Below are 25,386 nucleotides of genomic sequence, written 5' to 3'. Positions count from 1 at the left end.
CTGTTTACATGCTTTTGCCGTCCAGCATGGTGGACCCATGTGTTTAGGTGACGTCGGTGCAAAGGGTCAATAAATCGCCTGTGGGTTTTGTTGGACATCAATCCCACCATTCCTTATTCCACATTTCACTACATCCCTCGCTCAGCCTCTGAGGTGGATCAGAATCTCCTCAGTCTGCTGGTCACACTGCACAGCACCCTTTTTAATGTAGCTCCTCATTGAGTCCTCCCACTCAGCAACAGTCAGTGTATCAGAATTCTCCCCTCTGAAAACTGGTGGGTCTCTCACAGGGGTCTGGGTGAGTAGCTTGACTCGGGAGAGGTCAACTGAATTGCACTGAGATGGAGAACTGTCTTTAACACATTGATTTGGGGAATGTGCGTATGTGGTTAATGAGGGACTGTTTGAGTTAATGCGAAACATAATGCTTTCAGCTAGTTGCTGCCCCATGTGCTGGACAATATTGTTCATCTGGTCAATCACCCCAACATTAACAGTATGGGTTTCTGGGATTAATGTGCTAGAACCCCGAGGGGGCAGTAACACAGAATCAGGCTGACCACTGGGTGCAGCCCTTTTCCCATTCACAAAAGAGTCATCAACATGAAAAGATGTAGCACCCACCTTCTGGTCACTGAGGGAAAACGGAACGGGGAGGCAAACAACCCTCTACCTCGTCCTCTACCAACACCAAAAGGAGTCATGTTTGGGGGCCCAAAATTACTGAAGCTCATATTGGCAAAAAAATAATAGCACACAAACAATAATACCACCACACAAGCTTATAAGAACACCCAATATGCTCCGTTCCACTACTTCTTGACTGGCAAAGGGTACAACGAAGCTCCAGAGAAAAGAAGATCAGAAGCCACCAGTCCGGTCCGGCAATGCTCTGGACAAGTCACGGCACCAATGTGACCTATGTCTTTGGTGACTTATTTTAATCGTAAAGGAATCACGCTGGAGACTGCTCAGCTGTGGCACCAGTCAATTTATTCTTCCATCTGCATTCATGGAATACAACAAAGGGGTTAACAGTGGTCTCTGAGACATAACGTGCTCTTGGTCTCAGCAGCGATCCTCGTAGCTCTCTGACGATTACGCATGATGCTTCAACCTTTATAAAGGATGCAGTTACACTTTTTAACTGCAGAAGACACATTTTAGTAGGGGCTTTATAAAGCCCCGCCCCCTTTACAACGTAGTCGTTGTGTGCGTGACGGTGCTTGTACACGTAGCCTAGTAGGATGTGTTCAGTAAAGATGGTGGCAGTGTGTCATACTCACTGTCCGGCATACTTGTAAGGATATATTTTTATCTGTATACATTTCCGACGTAGGGTAAGAGTAAATGTAAAGCACAAATAGCAATGTTTTACTATGAATGTTCTAATTTAATGTCTTTAAAAGGTTTTTAACTGTTACAATATGTTTAGCGCAAGCTAGTTAGCTCGCAGTGCTAACTAAGCAGTAATGCTTAAGCTAGCTGACCAGGCAGTGAACCTTTTTTAAAACGGTCGACGAGTGACAAAAGACGCTTGTAACCTCCGGTGTATGTTCCTCCTTATCAAGTTACTACAAAAACAAAACTACATTTTTTTCTCCTGGGTGACTTCGTGTTAAATCTGCTCACCTAAGTCGTCTGTTATGCTATTTGTAGCTTTGAGAATATGTAACGCAATGTAGCGTTCCCGTTAGCTGCTGAGCACTCTGGACCCTTCCTCTCTGGCTGCTAAGTGTATAACAGTAAGGTAATGTCGAGCCAGACTAAGGAGAGTGATTTGAAGTTATATAACAAGATGTTACGGGTGTAAAGTCACGGATAAACGTCACACTTTTTGCCTTCTGCAAGTTAATGTCGACATCGCTTTCGTTTGGTTGCCAGGTTGAAGGGTCTCCTGGTACATTTATTACTCGGTTGCATGAATGATCTCAGACCTTTTCTCTTGTATTTCAGACCCTGAGTTCCCAACTAACAGATTAACAGTGATTGTAACTGACGAATAACGCGATATCAACAGGGAATAATCAAGATGCACAGAAGCATACACATTGCTGTTTGTTATAATTGTGTTTTTAAGTGCAGCAGACGTACATTGTGTGTGTGTGTGTGCGTGCGTGTGTGTGTGAATGTATACTAAAACTACTTAAAACTAATTATTTTTCTTCCACTAATTATTGGTTTGTTTGCTGATAGAGGTACCAGCAATTAGAAGCCCGACGGGATGTTGATTTGGATTGCTTTGAATTTTCCTTTCAAAATAATTTAATCACTGGCAGACTGGAGCATTTGAGATAGAAAACCCTTCTCAGCTAAAGTGGTCTGGCCAAAATCAATAATGTAATGGCAACACTGTTCCAGTCCTATCATATACAAATTTTGGAGATTGAATACTGTACTTTTAAATTACATGACAACTATAGAAAACTCTAAAGCCCCCTAAGTGTTCCTATTTTTGTAATCATTTTACCTCTTTAATAGGTTTTGTGGGTGAAATGAGCAAAATTTGATAACTTATAATAGTTTATGCAACATATTCTGTTTCCAGGGACAAAAAGAATGTTTTTCAGAGAGATTTTTATATAATGTTTAAGATGTGTTTCAATAATTTGATGAATTGCTTAACCTGCAATCAATTTTTTTAATTGGTAGTATTTTTCTAGTGTTTGTTGACAAATTCTATCCAAACATAGTTTGGTTATAAAATTATATTGAATGAGCAGCAAATAATTCTAACACATTTATATTTAGTTTAGGAAAAAGAAGATATGTGGTGTGACAACATCTTTAAGCTAATGCACACACTGCCACGTTGTGCTTTCTACACAAACAAAGGTGTGGTTATTTTTATCAAAAGGATATGCAGCTTCTGTAAACCACTCCCTCTTTTCTGGCCTTTTTTCCAGCTACATCTGACTTCAGTCTCCTCGGTGACGTATTTTAGAGTGGTCTGTTCCCCGGGCCTGTTGGTTCTGCAGAAATGCAGCCCCCTCCTCGGGCTGGACCTCCAGGAGCTTCTGGGCCTCCACCTTCAGGACCTAATATGTTCCGCAGGACCAGGCCTCAAAAACATGCAGCAGCAGCAGCAACTACCACAATGCCTCCTCCTACTCTACCCATGACCGATCCTTTTGCTTTTGGTAGAGGTCAGCCCCCTGTGGCTGCAGGTGGTTTTCCACCTATACCAAACAGTAACCCACCTCAACTGCAGACTCCATCAAACACCATGTACTCTCAGCTTGGTTCCGGCCTTCCTCCACAACCACAAATATTAGAAGGTGTCCCAACTGGCCCCCCACCATCCTCTCTACCAGCGGTGACATTATATAACCTCCACAGTTCAGCATCCTCTGGTGTTTTCTCAGCACCAAGTCCCACAGGATATGCATCCTCTACTAGTGAACAGGATTATTTTAATTCAAGAGACCAGGCACCAGCCATGTCCACAGAGTCACCACATATGGCACCAACAGCCAATGTTAAACCTCCTAACCAGGAATTTCAAGGACAGCCTCTTCCACATTCTGTGCCCTTTCAGCCACTTCCTCCCGCCTCTGCCCATTGGGTCCCTGATCATTCGAGTCGCCCTCCATCAGTTCAGAATTATTTCCAACCAACTAGTGATCCTCCAACACAGCCTGTAAATATAGCTTCACAGACTCAAAGAAATGCTTCCCACAGCCAATCACCCCATCACAACACCCCCACACCTGCCAGTCAACTTGGACTTCCTCAGAATCAAGCCCATCTTCCCCTTCAAAACCCTGTAATACCCTCTAACCCTATGTGGTCTGACCCACATGGGTCCCAGCAACACAATTCACATTTACAGACTCACAGTTATTTCAATCAAAGCTCTGCACCACAGGAATTATGGTTAAATCAACCTCCACCTCGACAGGACTCAGGCTACCACCAAATGGGGACTGACTCAAACCATCCTCAGCCACATGCAGACTTGGCTGGATCTCAACATGTGTCCAACACTGGGAATGGAGCTGGTGTCAGACCTGGGACTGGTTCTGCTTCTGCCTCAGATCCTTATCCTCAGGACTCAGGTGCACTCTCCATGTTCTTCAAAGATGACGTGGAAAATGAGGAAACCCTCTGTAGTGAGAGGAGTAAAGCATTAAATGGTGTCTCAGGGTCTTTTCAGCATCACAGCAGTCCACAAGCCCACAGTCGCCACGCAAATGTTCCTTTAAATTACCAAGGAGTTTCTGTTCAAGATAACTCACTCTTTCCCTACATGAATGAAAGCAGTCACCTTTCACAGGAAAATGCCCAGAAGTCGCCTGAGGCTCAATTTGACCATGTGGAGAATTTGGAGTGTGTCCCAAATCAGGAAGTATTACCCAGCGATACTCAAGGCAGTGCTGCTGCTGCTGCAGCACCCCATGAAGTGGACCAGTTTGAAAGTGGGCCAAACTTAGAGACTCCAGATTCAGTTCCAAGACCAATGAGATCTGCAAGTGTGTCGTCCAATTATAGCAATTTGAGCCACAACAGTGGAACTGGCCCTCGTCGGCTTAAGGGTGTCGAAGGCACCTTTATTCAGCGGGAAAGTCCTCGTCTCAGCGAAAATGCTAACCCATCTGCTGCTACTGGAGGCTACTTTGAGCAGATTGATACTTCTCCTGCTGGAGATGCAGGTGTGCAACAGACCCCACTGGAGCAAATATGGCTACCCACACCTAGCCCTCCAAAACCAACTGGTATTTTTCAAGCAAGTGCTAACAGCTCCTTTGAACCTGTGCGATCACATGGGGTTGGGGTGCGTCCAGCTGAGGTGGATAGGGCAAAAATGGTGGCTGAAAGAGGCACTGACTGCACGTCTGGAAACTTGGAACAGCCACCGGATAATATGGAGAATATTTATGGCCCAGGACACCCCCAGCCTGCTGCTACTGGAGGTGGAATCCCTCATCTGACACAACCAGTAGTTCATTCCCACTCTCGGCCTTCATCTCGTGCTTTTGGGGCCAGTCGGCCGTGTGAGAGTCCGGCGACTACTCTGTGGGCTCAGAATGATCCTACAAGCTTGGGTGCTAACATCCTCCTTGCTCCTGCTGCTCCCACAGTTTTGGCACCTTTACGAGAGCCTAGCACTGATGTCATTCAACCACCAGAAGATGGTCCGCTAGACCTGCAGCCCCCACAGAGAATCCAGTCAACCAGTCAGCAACATTTAGAAAATCTAGAGAACCCACCAAAGGTGAGTGATGCAGAGCCAACCGACTCTCAGAGCAACCTGGGCTACGCCTCTCTCCTCGTGTCCAGCTCACTTCATCAGCCTGTTTTGATTGCCCCGCCTGTATCCAATTACAGTGTGATTCCTCCCAGTGGCCTCGCTCAATCATCCACCCAAAGTAGTCACAGGGAAGCTACCCCCCCTGATAGATCACCTGCACAGGGACAGGGTGCCAGTATCTCTCAATCACCTTCTCTACCTTCCAAACAAAATCCACTTTTTTCTGCTGGACCCATAAATTTTAGCTCCTCAACTGCTAACCAGGGTCCACTGAATCTGACTCGAGACAAAACTGTAGCTCCAACATCAGAAATCACAACCCCGTCTCTGCCTCCGCAAGTCAACCCGCCTCTGTTAAGAGGTAGATCACTGAGTGAAGATAACCCAGCTGCCATTCACATTAATTCACATTCTTCTTCCATTGTGATTGCTTCTGTCTCTAATCATAATCAGGCATCAAATTATGAGCTGCTTGATTTTTCTATGCACCAATCACAGACTCGAAGCCAAGCATCTGATCGACCTTCTTCTCTACATGAGTCATTACCTTCTAGTAATGGGTTTTACCTGCAGGTCACCAAAGATGCTCAGCAGGTGGCAAGAGGAGGGAATGCCTCTATCCAGACCACAGCTTCTTCATTTACCCCACAGGTACCACCCGCACCCTCCCAAGCTGCAGCAAACCCACAGCGGTCCCAGAATGAATCTTCTAAGACATCAGATTCTCAGGCTGCACCCCAGGGACAGAAAGATGCCCCAGTTGTTCCTGTGAGTGGAGCACAACCTCCTACTGGTCAGTTATCAAATCCAGCACAAGGACTGGCTGCAGATAGCGCTCCTCCCACTGCAACCGCATACCCACCGGGGCCGAGAGGTCCAGCACCTCCAGGGGCATCCCACCCATCTTCAGCAGAGCCACCTCGACCACCTTCCTCAGCAGGCAGCCATCATGCTTATGGACCCCCATCACTCCCTGTGGCAGGACAGAGTGGTTATTATGGGAATTATGGAGAATACCCAGATAGCAGAGCGCCGTATCCTCCAAGCCAGTACCCTCCTCCACCTGGAGATCCAAGAGCACAGGCATATTATCACGTAGGTGGTTTGGATCTTTCTGTTTTGTTCATTTGAATCCTATTTTGAGAAAAAAAAAGTGTTCTCTTCTTTAACGCTTTATTTTATTAGGATTTATCATACCATGGCAGAGCAGACCCCTGGTATGGCAGATATGAGGGGCAGACCCAAGGCTACCATGATCCAAACTACCAATACAGAGAGCCACAACCAGACAGACCCAGCTCGAGGACGAGTCAGTACTCTGATCGACCCTCATCAAGGTCAGTCAACCCTTCATGATTTAATGTGCAGAACAATATAAAATAATGATGTCCATTCAATTTCTTTATGGAATATTTTACTTCCAGCCTCTCAAAAACTGTTTGTGTTTTTTTTTACTGTAGAATACTGGAAGATGAGCCTGAATTGTCTACATTTTTGATAACTTTAGCCATTCATTCCCCATTTAATGTTTTAGTCGTTTTATATTAAGTTTTGTGAATAGTTAACATTTTAGCTTCTGCCCCTGGTATTCAGTGACATATGTAGCTATTTTGAACAAATAATTGATGTATAATAATTGTGTTTATTGATTATTTTCCAGCGTCTGTGTACATAAACATTCATCTGAAAAGAGAAAAGATGCTTTGGACCAGAGTTAGCTAAAGCTAATCTCCATCAGCTGTCCACGAGCAAGTCTGCGCAACAAAAAACAAAACATAATGAACTAATACTGCTGTTATTGCTTCATATTTAATATAAGATACTTTTGCTAAAAAAGACAATTACCCTAGATAACTTTATAATTAAAATCACTGGTACAAGTCATTAAACAAAAATGAACAAAATAATATTTAGTCATAAGCTGCCTGACGTTGGCCCTGTTGATTATTACTAGGGCAGCAGTAGCTCAGGAGGTAGAGCGGGTTGCCTCATGATCATGGGTCACGGGATCGATTCCAGCTCCTGCCAGGGGTATTCTGCTGTCGTGTCCTTGGGCAAGACACTTCACCCTACTTGCCTGTGTTGGTGGCGCCAATTGGCAGCCCTGTCAGACCGACCCCAGAGCGGCTGTGGCTACAACGTAGCTTACCATCACAAGCAGTGTGTGAATGTGAGAGTGCATGCAAGCGTCTTTGAGTGTCCTAAACAAGTGCTATATAAGTTCTATGCATTATTATTATTATTATTATTGTTAAAATGTTTTTGCAAGTTGGCAAAATTGAGAAAAAGTGTACAGATGACGGGATAGTTTCCTACAGATAGGATGCTGATTTTGCTGTTTGATGGTTTTGAGTGGAAAGGCTGATTGTGCAAAAGCAGAGCACCTTTTTGGAATGATGGTTTTTGTGAGACGGGCACCTAGTAGGGTTGGGCAATTTGTATAACTTTTCCCATCGCCAAACATCAGTCCAATAAATAACGGGTGATTCATTCGTGCATGTGACTCTTTGAGCAACGTCATGATGTATGTACTGATTTGCAACACAGAAGAAGTCCAAAAACAGATTTTTTTTTTAATAGAAGTGCAGCACATGTTTGCTGGAAGGTAAATTTTGATTTTTCTTTTTAATTTTGAATTTGTTGTTTGGTTGAGTGACAGCTGGATTAAACACGGTTAAAGTGTTAAAAAGAAGCCTCGTCTTTGTGCCCACCATTGTGGTATTTTATTTAAGCAAAAAACGTCTTTTTTTTCTGAACAAAGGCTGCTAGGTTTCTTTGAGTCTTGAGTAGGACATGAAAAAAATCGCACTCTAAAGAGGGAGCATTTGCTCGCAGCCAGAGGTCACATGATCCATTTATACCCGCCACTTTCATTTTTAAAATAATAATCGTTCACTGTTGTTAAATTTCAATTCATTATTACCTTCACTTCTCTGGAGGGGAAATTATTTAGTGGGATTACTTTGTGCTGGCTTGGAATCGGGGCTTTAAAACATGCTTTTGATTATTTATTCTTTGAATTTTATTGTGCCTGCTTTTCCTTAAAGGCAAGGATACACCGATGATTACCAGCAAGCAAACCGAAGTTCCTACAGTGATTATTACGGAGGTTATCCCAAACACTATGATTATGGAGGTAAGAGCTGCAGTATTGCTAGTCTGAATGGTTTACTTTTAAATGTAGCAAGATAACATTCTAATGAATTTTCTTACTTTTCCCAATATTTTGTCATTAAAGGATACAACTATGGACAATACGACCCACGATACAGAGGATACTATGATCAGTCATACTATGCATATTACAATGAGAGTTACAGAAACAGCTACTATAATCAACCTGTGTATCCCACCAGGTATGTACCCAAAACGTTCTTCACATCTGAAGTGGTGCAGCAACTAGAACAGGGGTGTCAAACTCATTTTAGCTCACGGGCCACATTGAGGGAAATCTAGTCCCAGGTGGGCCGGACCGGTAAATAAAAAAAAAACTTCAGATTGTTTTCTTTGTTTTAATTGAAACAATATAAAACAAGACTGGAGCCTGAGGACAGTGTAGTACAAGTACAACACCTGAAGTGTACTTGAAAATTTGAAAAAAATAAATAAAAAATCAATCAATAAAAAAACATTCCTTAGTGATTCAAAGAGCTTACAGATCACATGGCAAGATCAGTTTCATGCAGCACTTAAAGTATATTTGACTCATTTTACTTTACATCTTTTAGCTTTCACCAGCACATCAATATCAGAAGTCACATCCCGAGTGGCAGCCAACTTCAGGATGTGATTCAAGTTCTTGTGTGAGCCTTGAGCGCAGCTTTGTTTTATTTATACTCATTACAGAGAAAACTTGCTCACAAAGATACGTTTATTTTCACTCTACATTGTAAAGTATGAAAATAAAGTTCACACAATCGTCTCGCGGGCCGGATTTAACCCGCTTGCGGGCCGGATCTGGCCCGCGGGCCGCATCTTTAACACCCCTGAACTAGAACATTAAATGTTTGCTGCATTACTGTAAATTTAGCTGTGATGGGAAACATTATAGGAACTGTGGCTGTGTGTCATGGATTTATATCCACAGAGTGGTGTTTTATTTACAGATGTTTTCTCACTTGCAGGAAAGATGGGTATGATGACCAGTGGCGGTACTATCCTGGATATGACGCCAGTTTTGATGATGATAATCAACGTGGAAGAGATGCGTATGGTGATGACTTTGACCGACGCAGCGTGCACAGCGAGCGGTCGGCACACAGTGTGCACAGCTCCCACAGTCACCACAGCCGACGGAGCAGCTTCAGCTCTCGATCTCAGCAGGTCCGTCATTCCCATCTTGGCTTAACTTTTTTTTTTTTTTTTTTTGTCAGGTTCAGGTTTGTCGCAGATCCACTTTGAGGAGCCACTCATAGACAGATTTCAGTGAGCGTACTGCTGTCAGGGAGCTCCTTTTCCCGTCAAAATAATATAATCTTTTTTTCCAGTTATTGTGGTTCTGTTTAACTTGTTGAATGCTTCACTTTTAAAGGATACTTTTTTATTTTAAAATTTTCTTTGAGCCAGTGTGTGCTAAAATGAACCTTTACAGGGTTATTGAAAGTACACCCAGCCCCTGTCACCCCCTGTGGCCAGAAAACTGCATTTGCAGCTTTACATTTGCCCGTCCGGTTTGTTGGACTTAGAAAAACTTGAGCGACATACCTGGCGCTGCAGTCTGTTTCCAGCACGTTTAGGTCATGAACACATCTGATTTATTTACTTTAGTGATGAATCACTCCTGTAGTCACTATTGAAGGCTGGGGAGACATTTAGCTGTTAGAATGGTAAATGGTCTGTATTTGATACGCCTTCTAGAATCATGGAACCCCCCAAGGTGCATTACAACAGCATCAGTCATTCACCCATTCACACACACATTCACACGCTGGTGGGGATGAGCTACGATGTAGCCACAGCTGGCCTGGGGCGCACTGACAGAGGCGAGGCTGCCGAGCACTGGCGCCACTGGTCCCTCTGACCACCACCAGCAAGCAACCTTCCGATTACGGGGCAAGCTTTTAACTCCTGTGCCACCATCGCCCATTAAGGTTGATTAGCCAGAACTGTACCCCGAATGGATTTTGAGAAGAGACGCAGACTAGCTGCGACAGATTGTTGATAAAACCACTGACGGAGCTTCAGCTTTCAGCTTTAAGCACCTCGTGATTTTTATCTTGAGAGGCGCTATAGAAATTATACTTTCTTCTTCTTCTTATGTTATCTTCTGTGCTCAGCGTTAGCAATGCTACTTAGCTTAGCTACATCGGCTGGTCTGGTCAGTACCAGAGTTTGGTTTAAACGTTAGATTAAGGTGTTAAAAAGACAGACGCAGTGAGCAGATTTTTCTTTTGATTCTACAAATGGACACTAGAGGGTGCTAAAAGCAAGCCAAAACTAGTTTCCCCTTTAATGCCTGTCTTAACATCTTTGACTCTACAACAAACTTGGATTAGTCTCTTCATCGAGATCCATTCTCCTACAATCAGGACATGTGACTCATCTTCTTATTTGGGTTTTATAAATATTAACTAAAATATTTAAGTTTTATATTTATACATTAGCTTTATCAGCAGTTTCATTTGTTGAATGGATACTCAGACATGCATTTTATTCTGTCTTTACAATAGCAGATCTAAATTTTAATAGTTTTTGCTACAAATGTTGCTGTTCTGATATTAATAGGAGAGTTACTAATTAAACAAGGAAGGACTGTTTATGTCTAAAGCCTGTAGAAGTTTCATTCTCAAAGGGTTTTTACACAAGTTAATATATCTTTGTTATATATAAATGTCAATAAATGTAATTTGCCTCACTTTTTTCCAGATTAATATTTGTATATTAGTTGTGTCATTTGCCCTTTTTGGTTATTTTTATATTTGGTCTTTTTTAGAGCCAGGTGTATAGGAGCCAGCCTGATTTGGTGTCTGCGGTTTATGACACCACACAGTCAACAATGCCTGTGGACTACTCTTACGGGCAATACCCGAATCAAGTGGATGCTTCTCAGAACTACAGCCAGTACACGTATCCTCCAGAGTACTCCGTAGACAATACCTGGGTTGCCCCTGAGCAGCGTACGTGAACAGCCCTCAACTTTAAATATGATTGAATATCTTATTATTTTTCTTCTCATTTATTCGTGTATGAGTGTGGTGTACTAAAGCGGTGACTGTTGCATTCTCTTTAGCTCCGCCTCGTCCTGCAACCCCAGAAAAGTTCACCGTACCCCACCGCTGTGCCCGCTTTTGCCCTGGTGGTCATCTGATTCAGGTTCTGCCTAATCTCCCCTCAGCTGGACAGCCCGCTCTGGTCGAAATCCACAACATGGAGGTACACTTCAACACATTTGGGTTTTATTTTACTGTAATTTTATGAAAGTATTATTGTATTTAACACTTCTGAAGTTGCTTTACTGTGTTCATCACTATTCGATACTTTATTAATTGTTAGGATGATAACAAAGAATACATTTACTCATTCTTGTATCTTTAGACCATGCTTCAAGACACCCCAGATCAGGCTGAACTGCGGACCTTCCCTGGACCCCTTATTAAGTAAGTTTATTTGTTAATCTGTAGGGCTGGGGGTAAACGATTATTCTGACGATTATTTTAGTGAATAATTGACTATTCTAATGACTATTTAGACAATCTAATGATTATTAACTGTGCAATAGAAAAATAAAAACCAAAAAATTCCTCAAAAAAATTGATAAATTGTTACTGTAAGAGAATAAACACTACAGGCCTTCCAGTTTTCATAACACTGCTTTTATTGTGTTGCGGTCGGTTATGTTCTGGTGACATGGAGAACTTGGGAGTGCAGGCTGCTGCCTGAGAGGTGGTTGGAGACGGAGTGTCTCCATGCTGCTTTGTTTTGGTCACTTATGTGCGTGAGGCGAGTGGTGTTACGACCCTTCCTGAGGAGTTTGGCTCGTGTGCAAAAAGGAAGGGACAATAACAGGATTTAAAAGTTAAAATGATGATCAGGTTTATTTACAACAACAAAAAATCATAAATCTTTCCATCCGCAGGTTGGGAATAATAAAACTAATTCTGCCTGTGAGGAATTGAAACAAAAGTACAAATAAGTAGGGATGTTCCACTGGGCAAAGATTACTGGGTTCTGGACCAAAATAAGGATCTCCAAAGGTCCAAACTCTAAACTGGGTGGTTAAACGAAACTCAAGGTGATATTTTACACTAAACCGAAAACCCACAACACTCTAAATGTAATAAAAGGGAGATCTACACCACAAAAAAGATGAACTCTAAACCAAAACGTAGCAGCTTATCCAAACGCAAGAAGCTGTTAGCGAAAATGCTAACAGTAGCTTTACCAACGTTAAAGAGCAAGTCACCCCCTACCAGAGTAACTCCACTCCCACTTCTTGTTTGAAAAATGCAATAAATGCTGTTGCCTGGCAGACCGAGAGGGCAGCGCTGCTAACAAATACACACACACACAGGCTCACAACAGCACTGTTACATCATAATGTACCAGTTTACATCATAGCATACCTCTTAGCCAATAGCAGTGGCAGATTTAAATTCAAATATAGTGCAGAGTTTTTACCTGACAATGGCACAACAATGCCAGTTTTAGGCAGAATATTTAAATTTTAACTAAGATGCACTGAAGTGCCAAATTATTGACTACACGTGTCTGCAGCACGATTAGACACTCGTTTATTTAGTTTATCAGCAAAAAAAAGTTTATTTGGGGGTGACTTGCTCTTTACGTTCAAGTTGCCAAGTTTAAATAAACCAAAAGTACCCAGCAGCAAACAGACCTGCACGGAGGGGAGACTGCTACCACCAAAAAAGCTCTCCTAATGTCTGAAAGAAGCTCTTTTTATGAAGGGAGAAAAGCTCCCGGTGATTTTCTACATCTGCGGTAGAGATGAAGCAGTGCATCTGACCCCAGAAGTTGTTGTCCGTTGCCGGGAGACGAAGGCGGGCAAAACAGGAGAGGAATCTAGCAGCGGACGGACATTGTTCCGGGTCTTCGGTGTTTGGCAGAGATGTTAGTGAAGGCGGAGAAGAGGGTGAACTAGAGGAAAAACAGGCAGATTCCTCCTCTATTTACAAACTCCTGGGGATGCAACAAGTGGGCGCGGTGCGTCGACTACTGGATCTGACATCGACAAATTTTTAGAATCGAGCCGTCGACATCATCGAGGCTTCACTACAGCCCTATTAATCTGAAGTAATTACCAGTGTTATTTAGTAAAATGACCTCAGGATTGAGTTAATACCTGAAGACAGAAACAATAAATTATGTTTTTAATGAATGAATGACGCTTATTTCAGATTTATGCTAATACATACATGTTGTTTGAGATTATTTTTAAGAATGACAACAGCTGTTAACTTGACCTAGACTTTGGTTTAGGCAAGTCCTTTTTATCTTAACATTGTGCATCATGCCATCAGGGAGGATACCCATAAGGTGGATGTGATCAAATTCTCCCAGAACAAAGCACTGGAGTGTTCTCGGGATAACAACCTGTTGGACAGGGACTCTGCCCGCCTGCTCTGGGACTTCATCGTGCTGCTCTGTAGACAGAACGGGGTAGGTTTATGCAGATGTAGCTACAAATTTATTAGATAAGAAGCAAAGTTGAGATGTTATTTTTTTTAAATGTTCTAAAACTGTTTTTTCATTCCCTTAGACTGTCGTTGGCACAGACATCGCTGACCTCTTGCTGAAGGAGCACCGATCCGTGTGGCTGCCAGGGAAGAGTCCCAATGAAGCCAACTTGATTGATTTTAATAACGAGCCCATCGCTCGAGCTGAAGAGGAGCCTGGAGCTGGACCCCTGTCCCTTCTGTCGGACACCTTCATGACTGTCCCCGAGAATGTTGGCAAGGAAACGGAGCGCTTCAGGGAACTGCTACTGTTTGGCCGCAAAAAAGTAAGAAATGTTAAAGTCTGTCTGTGATTTATTTGTAACTTTTGACACATGGAGCGTTTTAACCTGTTTGGTTTATGGGAAAGGATGCGCTGGAAGCAGCCATGAAGGGAGGGCTCTGGGGTCACGCCTTACTTTTGGCCAGTAAGATGGACAACAGGACACATGCACGGGTCATGACGAGGTAAAATGCCTGATCTGGAATCATTTTTTACTTTAAAAGTAATGTTCTTTTTATTCTAAATGTATTTTTGTGTGTTTGTTTAGGTTTGCCAATAGTTTGCCTATGAATGACCCTCTCCAGACGATGTACCAGCTGATGTCCGGAAGGATGCCCGCATCGGCCACTGTAGGTTTTACTTGTACCTTGTTTGTGTGTGTATATAAGAAGGATATAAGGCTAGTGTGCAGATTTTTATATTGATACACTTTGTGTGCATGTAGTGTTGTGGAGAAGAGAAGTGGGGTGACTGGCGCCCTCATTTGGCCATGATACTGTCTAACCTCACCCACAATATGGACCTGGACTCTCGCACAATCACCACTATGGGCGACACTCTTGGTAGGGTTGTTCATCCACTTACCTCATCCTCTGATTATAACCGACCTGATTCACGAGATCATCTTTTTATTTATTTATTTTTTACTTTGTGCAGCTTCTAAGGGGCTGACAGATGCTGCACACTTCTGCTACCTCATGGCTCAAGTTGGCTTAGGAGTTTTCACCAAAAAGAGCACCAAGCTCGTTTTGATTGGCTCAAACCACAGGTTAGAACACCACACACACACACACACACACACACATGATTAGTCTTGTAATATTTCTATAAATTATACTGAGAAACATAACTTTTTCTTTATCTCTTCACTTTAGTTTGCCCTTTATTAAATTTTCCACTAATGAAGCAATCCAGAGGACTGAAGCCTACGAGTATGCTCAGTCTCTGGGCTCCCAGCCATGTTCACTGCCCAACTTCCAGGTTGGTTTTCCTGATTAGTTTTAAAAACTGCATTACAAAGTGCTTTATTATATGCTATAACATCTGTCTATATCTATTTTCACGTTTACATGATCACACTTGGGTCAGCTGTTGGTATATTTCTAATGTTCTGCATCGTCTCCCATCAGGTGTTCAAGTTAATCTATGCATGCCGATTGGCTGAGGCAGGCCTGTGTGCCCAGGCCTTTCACTATTGTGAAGTCATCTCAAAGACTGTCCTCGTGCACCCCTCCTACTATTCTCCAGTGTTCATTAGTCAGATCATTCAGGTTTGTTTTTGTCCATGTTCATCACGTTTATCTCCATTTCTACTGTGTCCTTGTGATTTATGCATATTTTTCTGTTTGTCTACAGATTTCAGAAAAGCTGCGTTTCTTTGATCCACAATTAAAGGAGAAACCTGAGCAGGAACTGTTTGTTGAACCTGAATGGCTGATTCACCTGAGGCATCTGGATGGGCAGATCAGGGTGAGGACGATTATAAGTTTCTTTGTTTTTTTAAATAATTCAAAATCAAACAGTGTCTAGATGTTAAATATGTAATTTGAGATCAAATGAAAATAATAATAATGCTAGATTAGGGAAGAGATTGTGTTAACTTATAAAAATGAATCCGTTTACATCATTTGGTGAACTTTCAGATTTTAGACACAAGATAATTATTTTCCTGCTGTTGTTTTCTTCTGATTTTTTTAAAGACTGGCCAGATCATCTACAATGTGAACAGAACCACACCTGCACAGTTTGATTGTAGCAGTGAAGGTTCTGACTTGGACCAACCAACTCCACCAGAACCTTACAGCATGCCAACGGAAGTGGATGGCCACGCCCCTGATAACCCCCTCATGAGCTCATTACTACCTGGACCTCCACCAGAAGGAGTGCAGTTAATGCCCCCAGGTGTGTGTGTGTGTGTGTGTGTGTGTGTGTGTGTGTGTGTGTGTGTGTGTGTGTGTGTGTGTGTGTGTGTGTGTGTGTGTGTGTGTGTGTGTGTGTGTGTGTGTGTGTGTGTGTGTGTGTGTGTGTGTGCGCGTGTGTGTTCAAAACCTTTTCTTATATGTCTCTTATTTACTTCTTCAGCTCCCACCACCATTCTCCAGGACAGAATGGCTCCTCCTCAGCTCTTACCCTCCAATGATGCGCCACAGTTCTACCCAGTATCTCCTACTGGACCACCAGGCCAGGTCCCCGTGCCAGGATTCCATCCACAGGATCACGGCGTTGCCCCTCCCCCCTTCCAACCTCAGCCTGAGCAGATGGAGATCTATCCAGGAGTCCATCAGCAACATTTCCCTCCTTCACAGGAGGGTCAGCTGTCACCTCACAGTCTTCCTCCACAGGTGCCACATTCACCTGTGCAGATGTTTCATCCACCACCACCACCACACATGCCACAGCTGATGCCAGCCTCTCCTGGCCATATGCCAGCTCCCCCAGAGATGCAGGCCCAGCCAATCTCATCATCCCCGCCCAGGGGCTCCTTCACACCTCAGATGGACTTGTATGATCATATGGCTAACATGGTTAGTTTGTGGCGTTCTGAGTGCCACGCCTATGTCAGATTTTATTTCATGTGACGTTAAAATGTTTAATTTTCCAAAATCTTTTTGGTACCACAGGGTTCTAGGAGAACACGGACGATTTCTCAGTCTTCAACACATTTGGTATGTCCTTGTCCCAACAAAGATGCTCAAATGGTAAAACAAACAAGACAAAATGCTAAAACTCTTCTTTTAAAATTGTGTATGTCACCCAGATAACGGGGCATTCAGGCTACATACATGGTAGCTGTTCTTGTGATGTTTAGCAATAGCATGTTGGTTGTGAGTCCATTTTTATTCATTATCTAACATACATTGTCATGTGAATTAGAAAATCTTTGTCGTTGAAACACGATCAGTGACATTAGAAGCCATCAAGAGATAAACAAAATATAAAAGAGTCCGTGTGAAAAGGTATGATTCAATTCAGTCAGGCTGAAGTCTGTTAGCACCAAATAAATCATCATTCAACCAAAAACTGTTTTGCACCCAAGGTTAGCTAGGTTAGCTTCAGTGTTCTTAAGTCTGGTAGCTTTGATACTCCTGAATCTTTTGCCGGGTGTCAACAGCTGGAACGTGGGAAGGTGATGGACAGCCTGTGATCTCCACGGCTTCTGGACACATTTCCCCTGTGCAGCTGAAAAACCACACACAGGCATTAGTGCAGGATGCTCTCATGATAGGACACCAGCAGCTTTTGGGGAATCTGTTACACCCCAAGTCAGGTCTTCCTTGATGTAAATTCCCAGCAAGCAGAAGCCTGGCAGGTTTTTTCTAAACGTGTTAATTGGTTAAAAATATTTGTAGGATAGATCAAACCTGACTTCGCGGTTGCACTCTGAGTCGTTCTTGAGTTTGTCGGGTTGTTGCGGTTTACTGTTGCTAAGACTGTATAAGCATGTAAGTCAAGTGAAGTAACATCCATCTATACCAAGATCCGAGCCCTTAGAGCAAACTATTGATCATAGCCTTGCTCTTTAACTGTATTTTAAACGGTTTTTAGTGTTTGTATTTCAAGGGTCCAGGTGCTTCATTTGCCACTTTAGCAAGAAAACTGGACATTTCCAGGAAACAAGGAACTCGTACAGAAAGAAAAATATTTTAAAAAGTCAAGCATCGAGGCTGTTAAAAAACATTTGAAATGTAAGTTATGTATGGCAAGTAAACACCCAGAAAGCCCTATAGAATATAATATGACACAATTATGCAGCATAGGTAGTATTACAGAGTGTGCCTTGTCCGAGTACGAGAAGCAAGTATGCAGAGGGCGTTGTAGTCTGTGTGCACCATTCTAGCAGTTTAGTCTTTAGGAGGCTTGAAGTGCTCGGTCCAGAGCTGGTTGGTATTATGTTTTCCTTTCAGAAATAAGGTAAACATAAAATGGTAAGTAGAAGATATATTTTGTTAAAAGGCTGGAGATGTTTGGAAAATATGTCATAAGAAGCCTCTTCTGTTCAAGGATACTGAAAAACGTCCCTTCACACATTTATCTTCCCTACCTGCTTAGTTCTGAGTTGCATAATAGCTGGGAGATGTAGTACACACCAGGAAGATCACTATTCCCCCAAGGCACACCGACACATGAGCTCACAACCCATTTAGTCCCCAGGTACTCATGTGTTAGAACTGTGGGAGTACCTTAAAAGCACACCGCCTCAGGGAGAACATAAGAGCAAACATAGAATCGGCTGAAATCTAACTAATCAGCCTTGCTATGAGGTGGTTACCGAAGGCAACATTGTTGTTTTTCACACAATGCTCTTACTGATGACATCTGTTGTGCAGGCATCAGGACGCAGCTCTCGCAGAGCCTCCGAGTCATCGACCCACTCAGGTGGAAGAGAGCGAAGCAACTCTGCAGTGAAGCAGGCGTCTCCACCTCCACCTTCTATCCCTGAGCAGCCCCGTAAAGAAGAGGCCAAGAAAGCCAAAAGAGACCCACCGGAAAAGGTTTCACTCAGACTTTCTGATCTTCAGTCATCTGTCTCACGACATTTAATACGTTACTTATATACTTACTATATGTGACTTTTCACACAGGGGAAAAGCTGGCTGCCGTGGCCTTTTGGAAGGAAGAAAAATGAGGCTCACCTGCCAGACGACAAAAACCCCTCTGTTAGTTAACCTTATTTATGCGTCTTATTTCCACATTTGCCATATTTTGTGTGTTTCTGGTGTTGTGGGTGAGTGTTGTTGTTAAAACCACTTTAATCCTTGTTAGATTGTGTGGGATGAAAAGAAGAATCGATGGGTAGACTTGAACGAGCCTGAAGAGGAGGTCCGTAAATGTTTTCAGAGACAACGATTCAAACCTTCAAACTCCCAGCTGAACTGGTGCTGATGCGTTTGTCCTCTCTCTCTCCTATCAGAGTAAACCTCTTCCTCCACCGCCAGTTGGGTTTCCCAAGATGCCTCAGATGCCTGGTCCTGGTGGGCCGGTTGCTCCGCCAAACGCTGGTTCTCAGTTCAACGTGTTTTCCAGGAAGGCGGGTGAGATAGAGGGTCACATTTGTGGATTTACGTTAAACACTTTTTGACTGGAGGATCATAACATCTCTTTAAATTGTTGTGCTGTTTCAGGTACCAAGAGCAGATACGTGGATGTTCTGAACCCGAACAGAAAAGCTAATCCAGGCGGGGTGGCCCCTCCTCCAGCCGACATCTTTGCTCCTTTGGCACCAATGTCTATGCCTGCTAACTTGTTTGTGCCTAGTTCAGGTGTGTGTCAGAAAAGTGGAATGAAAAGAATAAGCCTGATTATCTAATTATGAAGAATAGACTTTTATTTAGTTATGTTGGTGGCTTCATATCTACATTAGAGTATTCTGCAGCTTTCCTTGCTGCCCGTGTGTTTGGCTCTAAATAATATTTAGGTTGATGCTGAGAGATGAAGCTACAAAGCTGTTTTACCCCTCGTTCACATCAGACGCGGAAGCGCTGCTATGCGCGGTGGAACAACGAGCGCTTCTATTCTGCGCCCTTCTTAACCTGTTGGGGCGACGGTGGCACAGTTGTCGCCCCGTAAATCAGAAAGTTGCAGGTTCGAGCCCCGTTCAGTCTCTCACTGTTGTTGTGTCCTTGCCTGCTGGTGGTGTTCGAAGGGACCGGTGTTGCCTGTGTACGGCAGACTCGCTTTAGTCACTGAGCCCCAGGGCAGTTGTGGCTACAATGTAGCTCATCACCACCAGGGTGTGAATTACTGATTGTGTTGTAAAGCACTTTGGGGGGTTCCAGGTCTCTAGAAGGCGCTATATCAAATACAGGCCATTTACCACATGGTCTCGTTCACGAGGCTTGCGCCGTGCAGCGATCGTTTCGGAGTGTGCTCTATTTTTTTCGTGAGCTGTGATGGAGCCTCGTCAATCATGGCAGGACGTCAAACCCAAACACGAGGCAGGCCAGTAAAGTTAACAATATAAAGACATTTTTCTAAATAAAGCACCGCTATTGATGAATGTGATCATTTTTATGTATCTAAAAAGACTAAAGAGATGAAAATGGACACACACACACTTCTGTGGAGAAACATAGCTTTTCCATAATTTTAAATCGTTTTTGCAGCAAAGATGGATTTAATAAATGTGAATACAAACAAATATGTTTAATTCAAAGGTAAATATACAATAATATTGTACAGTACCACAAACTCTAAGTCAGTGGTCCTCAATAGGCAGCCTGCGGGCAATGTTAGGACCCCTGCTCTAGGTTATTTACGTACCGTACCCATTTAGAACGGAACTGGTCTACAAAACAGCAGCAGGATCGGCTCAGTTTCTGATTTCAACAAGCAGTGCAAACTGATTACACACACACACACACACACAACAAGGGCATGGGGGTTTAGAAAACAGTAGGAGTGAGCAGAAGCGCTTGTCGAAAATTCTCATCTGATGTGAACAGTGGAGCAGCGGGCAGCGCTCATAGTTCGTGAGCAATCCGCTTCGTGGCGCTTCACGGCTGATGTGAACCAGGCGTAACCTGGAAAACTCTCTTCTTCTTGCTGAAGCTCCTGATGATCATCAGCCTCTGGAGGGACATGAAGGAGGAGCTCCTGAGCAGAATTCACCAAACACCGGCGCTCCTTCACAGGTTTCTAACATTACTCTGAACTGGTTTCCTTTTTAGTTAGAATGTTGTTAAACACTTTCTCATCAGTAATCTGTTTTTTTAATAGTCAGCAGTTTTGACATAATTCTGTAGTCCGCTGATGCCACGGTAATTTAAAATCTCTTAATCTGTTCAGATGTTCAATCCGATGTTGTTACCACCAGCCCCAGAAGGTCCTCCTGTCCCTGATGGCTCTCGGTCTGGGGAGGTGAGACCTAACAGCTGCTGCTGTAAAATGCTTTTCATGCTTCCAGTGAATGCTGGTGCCTGACAACTATCGGCTAACCTGCACACTTCATTTGTAAAGTAACATAAATGGAAGGATGTTAATATCAGCAACTAAGATCTTCCATCTTCCTCGTGGTTAACAGCTGGATACTTTCTACAGTTTCTACTTTGTGTCTTTGTCATTTATATAACAGTTTTTTTTCTGTTAGTCAAAACCGATCTAATTATGTGCATGGAACACTATTAACGTGGGTTTATGGTTGTTGTCTGCTCTTTCTTCCCCCTCTACTTCCTACATTTTCTTCAGCTGTCACGATCTAGCTCAATGAGTTCTTTATCAAGAGAAGTGAGTCAGCATTTAAACCAGGTACCAGTTGGGTTTCTAATGGTTCGTTTTCACCCCATCCTGCCTCTTTTGTTCAGTAGCTCACCTCATCGTAATTATCATTTACATCGCTGACCCGAACTTTCCACCGGACGCGTGAGCGGCGCATAACGTCTTTGAAGTGTAGTACGCTGCAGTTAACGGCTGTTGTAGTGGATGGGTGTGTTTCCACCAGTCGCAAAGCGTCACATTTTGGATTCATCTCAGCAGCGTAGCGACGTGTCTATTTTTTACAAGCTACTCTTCCAGAACGTATCAATCTTAGCAGTTCAGATTGTGCCAGACAGGAAGTCAAACACAAAAGTAGTTTAAAACATCTGGAAACTTTCAAAATAAAATAGCCGATTTCCAGTTTCTTAGATGGAAAAAACAAAAAAACCTGATTTCCTGTGAAACCTTTGTCGCCGTGGTAAACAGAAAATAAACTTTGAGATATATGCAGCCGTTTTCTCTTTGCTTTATGAATTGGCAAAATCACACGTAGTGTTATAATTCTCCAGTGATTTTGTGACCTCGTGGGCCAGCTGCGTGGAACACTTCCGTTGCCGATTCATGTCTAAAACGATGGAACAGGTTGCGCCGCTGAGCTAACGCTTACGCATCCAGTGGAAAGCCCGGGTAAAGCTTTGCTGCTCGTTACAATCATCATGTCTGCCTGCTCATCTCCAGCGTTACTAACAAAACTATCTGTAAGGGAAAAAACAGTTGGTGTATTTTTTTTTTAAGTTACTTCATTTTTTCCCTTCTTGTTCCGCTAATCTACTTTGTGGATTCATATGAGTTTTGTGGAACGTTGCCCTTAAGAAGACACATTTCTGTTTCAGCCATCATGAGTTTTGCATGTTAAATGTATAACTGGTATTTTGACATGAAGCATCACAACATATTCTTGTTTCTTTCCTGTCAAAGAAAGAAACCAACTTCAGCTTATTTAACGTTTGTTTTGTCCTTTGGTTTTCACGTTTGCTGTACTTTGGTGTCAGGTTAGGACCCCAGGAAGTCTGAGATATTAGATCATCTCCAGAAATGACATTTCTGATCCCTAAACACTTTAGAAAATATTAAGTAGTTTCAACATGTGTTAAAGCTGTTATTGTTCTCGTTTAATTGGATGTGTTTGTTTATTTAACTTTTTAACATGGCTGTCAATTAACAAGTTTTCACGCGCAGGCTGAACAGGAAGATAGTCTTCTACCCCTATTTCCTGCATTAGCCACTGATAAGAAAATAAAAGGTTGAACGCTCAGATTATAAAAGCCACACCCATTTGGCCTTGTACCATGGAAGGCTGTTGTTGATTAAGGATCCAGAGGAGAGCAGTGTCTTAGCTAGTTGAAGCTAACAATTAGCATTAGCAATTGCACAACACGGCACATCTTCAGGTTGTTATTAGTAGAGATAAAACATCAACATTGCAGAGTGAGTGAGGGCAGCGGTAGTCTCGTTAGCCAATCGGAGGCAAGATGTCTGAATATCATGAAAATAATGAGTAGATTCTAAATCCTTCTGCCCCCTCTCCTTCAGCTAACTTTTACTTCCTAAGCACAAGAGCTTTTTTTCCACAGAAAACAACTAACAGGGCATTTATTTAGAGTATATACCACAGCAGATTTATTGAAATAACGAGTACATTATTGGATTTTAATTGTACTGAAGACCAATACGAGTTGTCGTTGGAGATCAAGGCCTCACTAACCTGACGTGATGCTTGCATGGCTGCTATATAATACACATAACTGGTTTTTACTTCTGCTTTTCCTCACTTCTGCCTGCTTCTCCGTCAGTCACACCTACAGCGATTGTGTACATTTGTCTCTGTTTTCTTGTTCTCCTAACACCACAGTAACATCTGCTCTGTTCTCACACAGAGTCATCCTCCCCAGGGAGCTGCACCCAGCGGAGGGGTCACTTTTTATAATCCTGCACAGTTTGCACAGGTGTGGTAAAGCTTCTCGGGTCCTGCTGTGTTTGCTTTCTGCTCTCTAATTGTCTGTCTTGTTTCATTTCCAGACAAATGCACCACCAGGAGGTGGAGCGCGGCCCGGCCGCTTGGGCGGGCAGCGTCAGTACCCAGTGTTGAAGTAAACCTCATCCAAGAAGAAGATTGATTCTTTCTGGGAGTAAATGAAGCACATGAACTTACTCCTCTCTGTCTTAAGGACACTTCATTTTTGCCTTCACACAAGAAGAACCTCATTTGGTCTTCATCTAACAGCTTAACCACTCGGATCCTTTGTTTTTCTTTTTAATAAGCCCAGTAGGTGGCGCTGGTGGATTTGTAATTAGCAGTGTGTCCTTAAAGGGCTTATTCCTGCTGATAAACAGGAAAAAAAAATCCATTTAATTTTGTGTATAGGCTTATCTAGATTCATTAATTCACAAAATGTTCATGTTGGCATCATCTAGTGTACAATAAATGTGTTGCTCTACTAAAGCTGCCAGCTTCCCGTTATAACAAATGATCGATCGCTCCATGTCTGAGGTTCGTACGTCTGACTGGATGTGTGAAGGACCGACAGAAAGAGGCACCTTTCAATTTCATTCTGTGGTTTGTGCAGATTTTTGTTTTTTTTCTTAATCGGAGTCGATCTTTGTGAGGGATTTGCGTCCATCATATTTTGTGTTGCTGTGTTAGCTTTTCGTTTCAGCCGCCCTCCAGTAAAGAAAGTCTGCAGTGTTTAGAGGCTGCTTGTATTTAAATTACCCCCCCCCCCCCTCCTCCATTACCTGTCCACTCTTGAAGGCCTGTCAGGTTTTTGTCTTTTTTTTTTTTTTTTTTCAAAATTCTCAACAGACAAATGAAATGAGACGAAACAGCAGGAGCCAGAATTAAAGAAGCTTTTTAAATATAGCAGAAAATGAATCTATCCAAATATTTGTATATCAGATTGATTGTATTTATGAAATGTAGGCTCAGAGGTGTGTGAGAGTGAGAAATGCATTAATGATTCAAGAAATGACAACAATCATATTCTAATCATTTGTATCAGCTGCTTCTGCATATAAATAAACCTTTTCATTGTAAACTATGAGCTAACTGTTTTCTAAACACTTGTTTTTATTTTACTTTACCAATGGAAGTTGATTCCGTCGCTGAGCCTCTTAAATGTTTCTTGTTCATTCACTTTGTTGGATTGACTTTAAAGTTCACGTTTGGTTTCAGAAGCCATTTTTCCTGTTTTGGGATTTCTTATGGAAATTTGCTGAACAATTACTTTAAACACAAAGTGAAAAAATATATCAAAAATGTGCTTCTCTTTTTGCTCTTTGTAGCATTTTAATAGAGATGTCTATTAGTTTGATTTATTACATAAATCGTGTTTTTAAAATAAAGTTGCTGTGGGTTTTTTTTTCTCCAAAGTGAAATGTGATAGGGTATATTTCAATGTTTCAGCAGTAAATACATAAGTTTTGTATCTCACCGGCCATCTGCAAATTCAAAGGAAGCTGCGACCTTTGACATTCAGTCAACTCTTCACGGTAGCCTGGCCGACTCGACTTCCTTGCCAGCTGGACCTAACGAGAACTCCCATCTCTAGGGTAATCGTAGTCTCTCACCTGGCGTCAGGATGCTTTTATTATTAATTTGATAACTTGTTAAACCAAGTAAACAGTCAGCCAGAATTATTTTACAACCCAGATATCACAATTTTCTAAGACAATTAGGTTTTATTTAACATAACATCTAAGCTCATATTTCATTGTTGCTCATTCAGTGCCTCAGCTGATATCACCTTAAAGGAATTGTCAACCCTGCCTCAAAGTCCTTCTCCACCCACAAATGAATTTTGAAAATTGTAACATCAGTAGGTGTTGCCTGGCGGACCGAGAGGGCAGAGCCACGGCAGTGATGAAGATGGATGGGTAACGAGATGAAGCTAGCTTTGTTTTCACTCTGAGCAGTCATTAGAAGTGGA

The 25,386-nt window shown here is 42.6% G+C and overlaps 1 protein-coding gene across 4 annotated transcripts; it reads left to right on the top strand.

Moving 5' to 3' along the window:
• Window positions 1-1,199: 1,199 nt before the first annotated feature.
• Window positions 1,200-24,752, top strand: sec16a (SEC16 homolog A, endoplasmic reticulum export factor). 4 transcript variants are annotated; one of them, XM_015943001.3, is made up of 32 exons: window positions 1,200-1,300; window positions 2,907-5,215; window positions 5,825-6,346; window positions 6,437-6,588; window positions 8,299-8,387; window positions 8,490-8,607; window positions 9,376-9,574; window positions 11,184-11,367; window positions 11,481-11,623; window positions 11,786-11,847; window positions 13,729-13,867; window positions 13,968-14,210; window positions 14,294-14,391; window positions 14,475-14,556; window positions 14,652-14,769; window positions 14,864-14,975; window positions 15,082-15,187; window positions 15,337-15,477; window positions 15,563-15,676; window positions 15,907-16,108; window positions 16,289-16,731; window positions 16,828-16,872; window positions 18,535-18,699; window positions 18,790-18,864; window positions 18,971-19,027; window positions 19,119-19,239; window positions 19,330-19,467; window positions 20,756-20,838; window positions 20,993-21,064; window positions 21,392-21,451; window positions 23,338-23,406; window positions 23,480-24,752. In XM_015943001.3, the coding sequence occupies exons 2-32, from the start codon at window positions 2,981-2,983 to the stop codon at window positions 23,552-23,554; spliced, it is 6,462 nt and encodes a 2,153-aa protein (XP_015798487.1). In that variant the 5' UTR covers window positions 1,200-1,300; window positions 2,907-2,980; the 3' UTR covers window positions 23,555-24,752. The 4 variants fall into 4 exon arrangements, with proteins under 4 accessions (XP_015798487.1, XP_054600448.2, XP_015798485.3 ...); XM_054744473.2 differs by having other exon boundaries at window positions 2,907-6,346; window positions 21,392-21,430; XM_015942999.3 differs by having other exon boundaries at window positions 2,907-6,346.
• The last annotated feature ends 634 nt before the right edge of the window (window positions 24,753-25,386 follow it).

This window comes from Nothobranchius furzeri, chromosome 6, assembly GCF_043380555.1.
Source record: "Nothobranchius furzeri strain GRZ-AD chromosome 6, NfurGRZ-RIMD1, whole genome shotgun sequence".
Classification (NCBI taxonomy): Eukaryota; Metazoa; Chordata; class Actinopteri; order Cyprinodontiformes; family Nothobranchiidae; genus Nothobranchius; species Nothobranchius furzeri.
Note: the sequence above shows the minus strand (reverse complement) of the source record. Positions and strands in the feature narration are given on the sequence as shown.

Coding starts and splice junctions, on each gene's coding strand:
- sec16a (XM_015942999.3), top strand. CDS start 2,981: ATGCAGCCCCCTCCTCGGGCTGGACCTCCAGGAGCTTCTGGGCCTCCA. Junction 15,478..15,562: donor TCATTAGTCAGATCATTCAG/GTTTGTTTTTGT, acceptor GTTTGTCTACAG/ATTTCAGAAAAGCTGCGTTT. Junction 20,839..20,992: donor ACACCGGCGCTCCTTCACAG/GTTTCTAACATT, acceptor TAATCTGTTCAG/ATGTTCAATCCGATGTTGTT.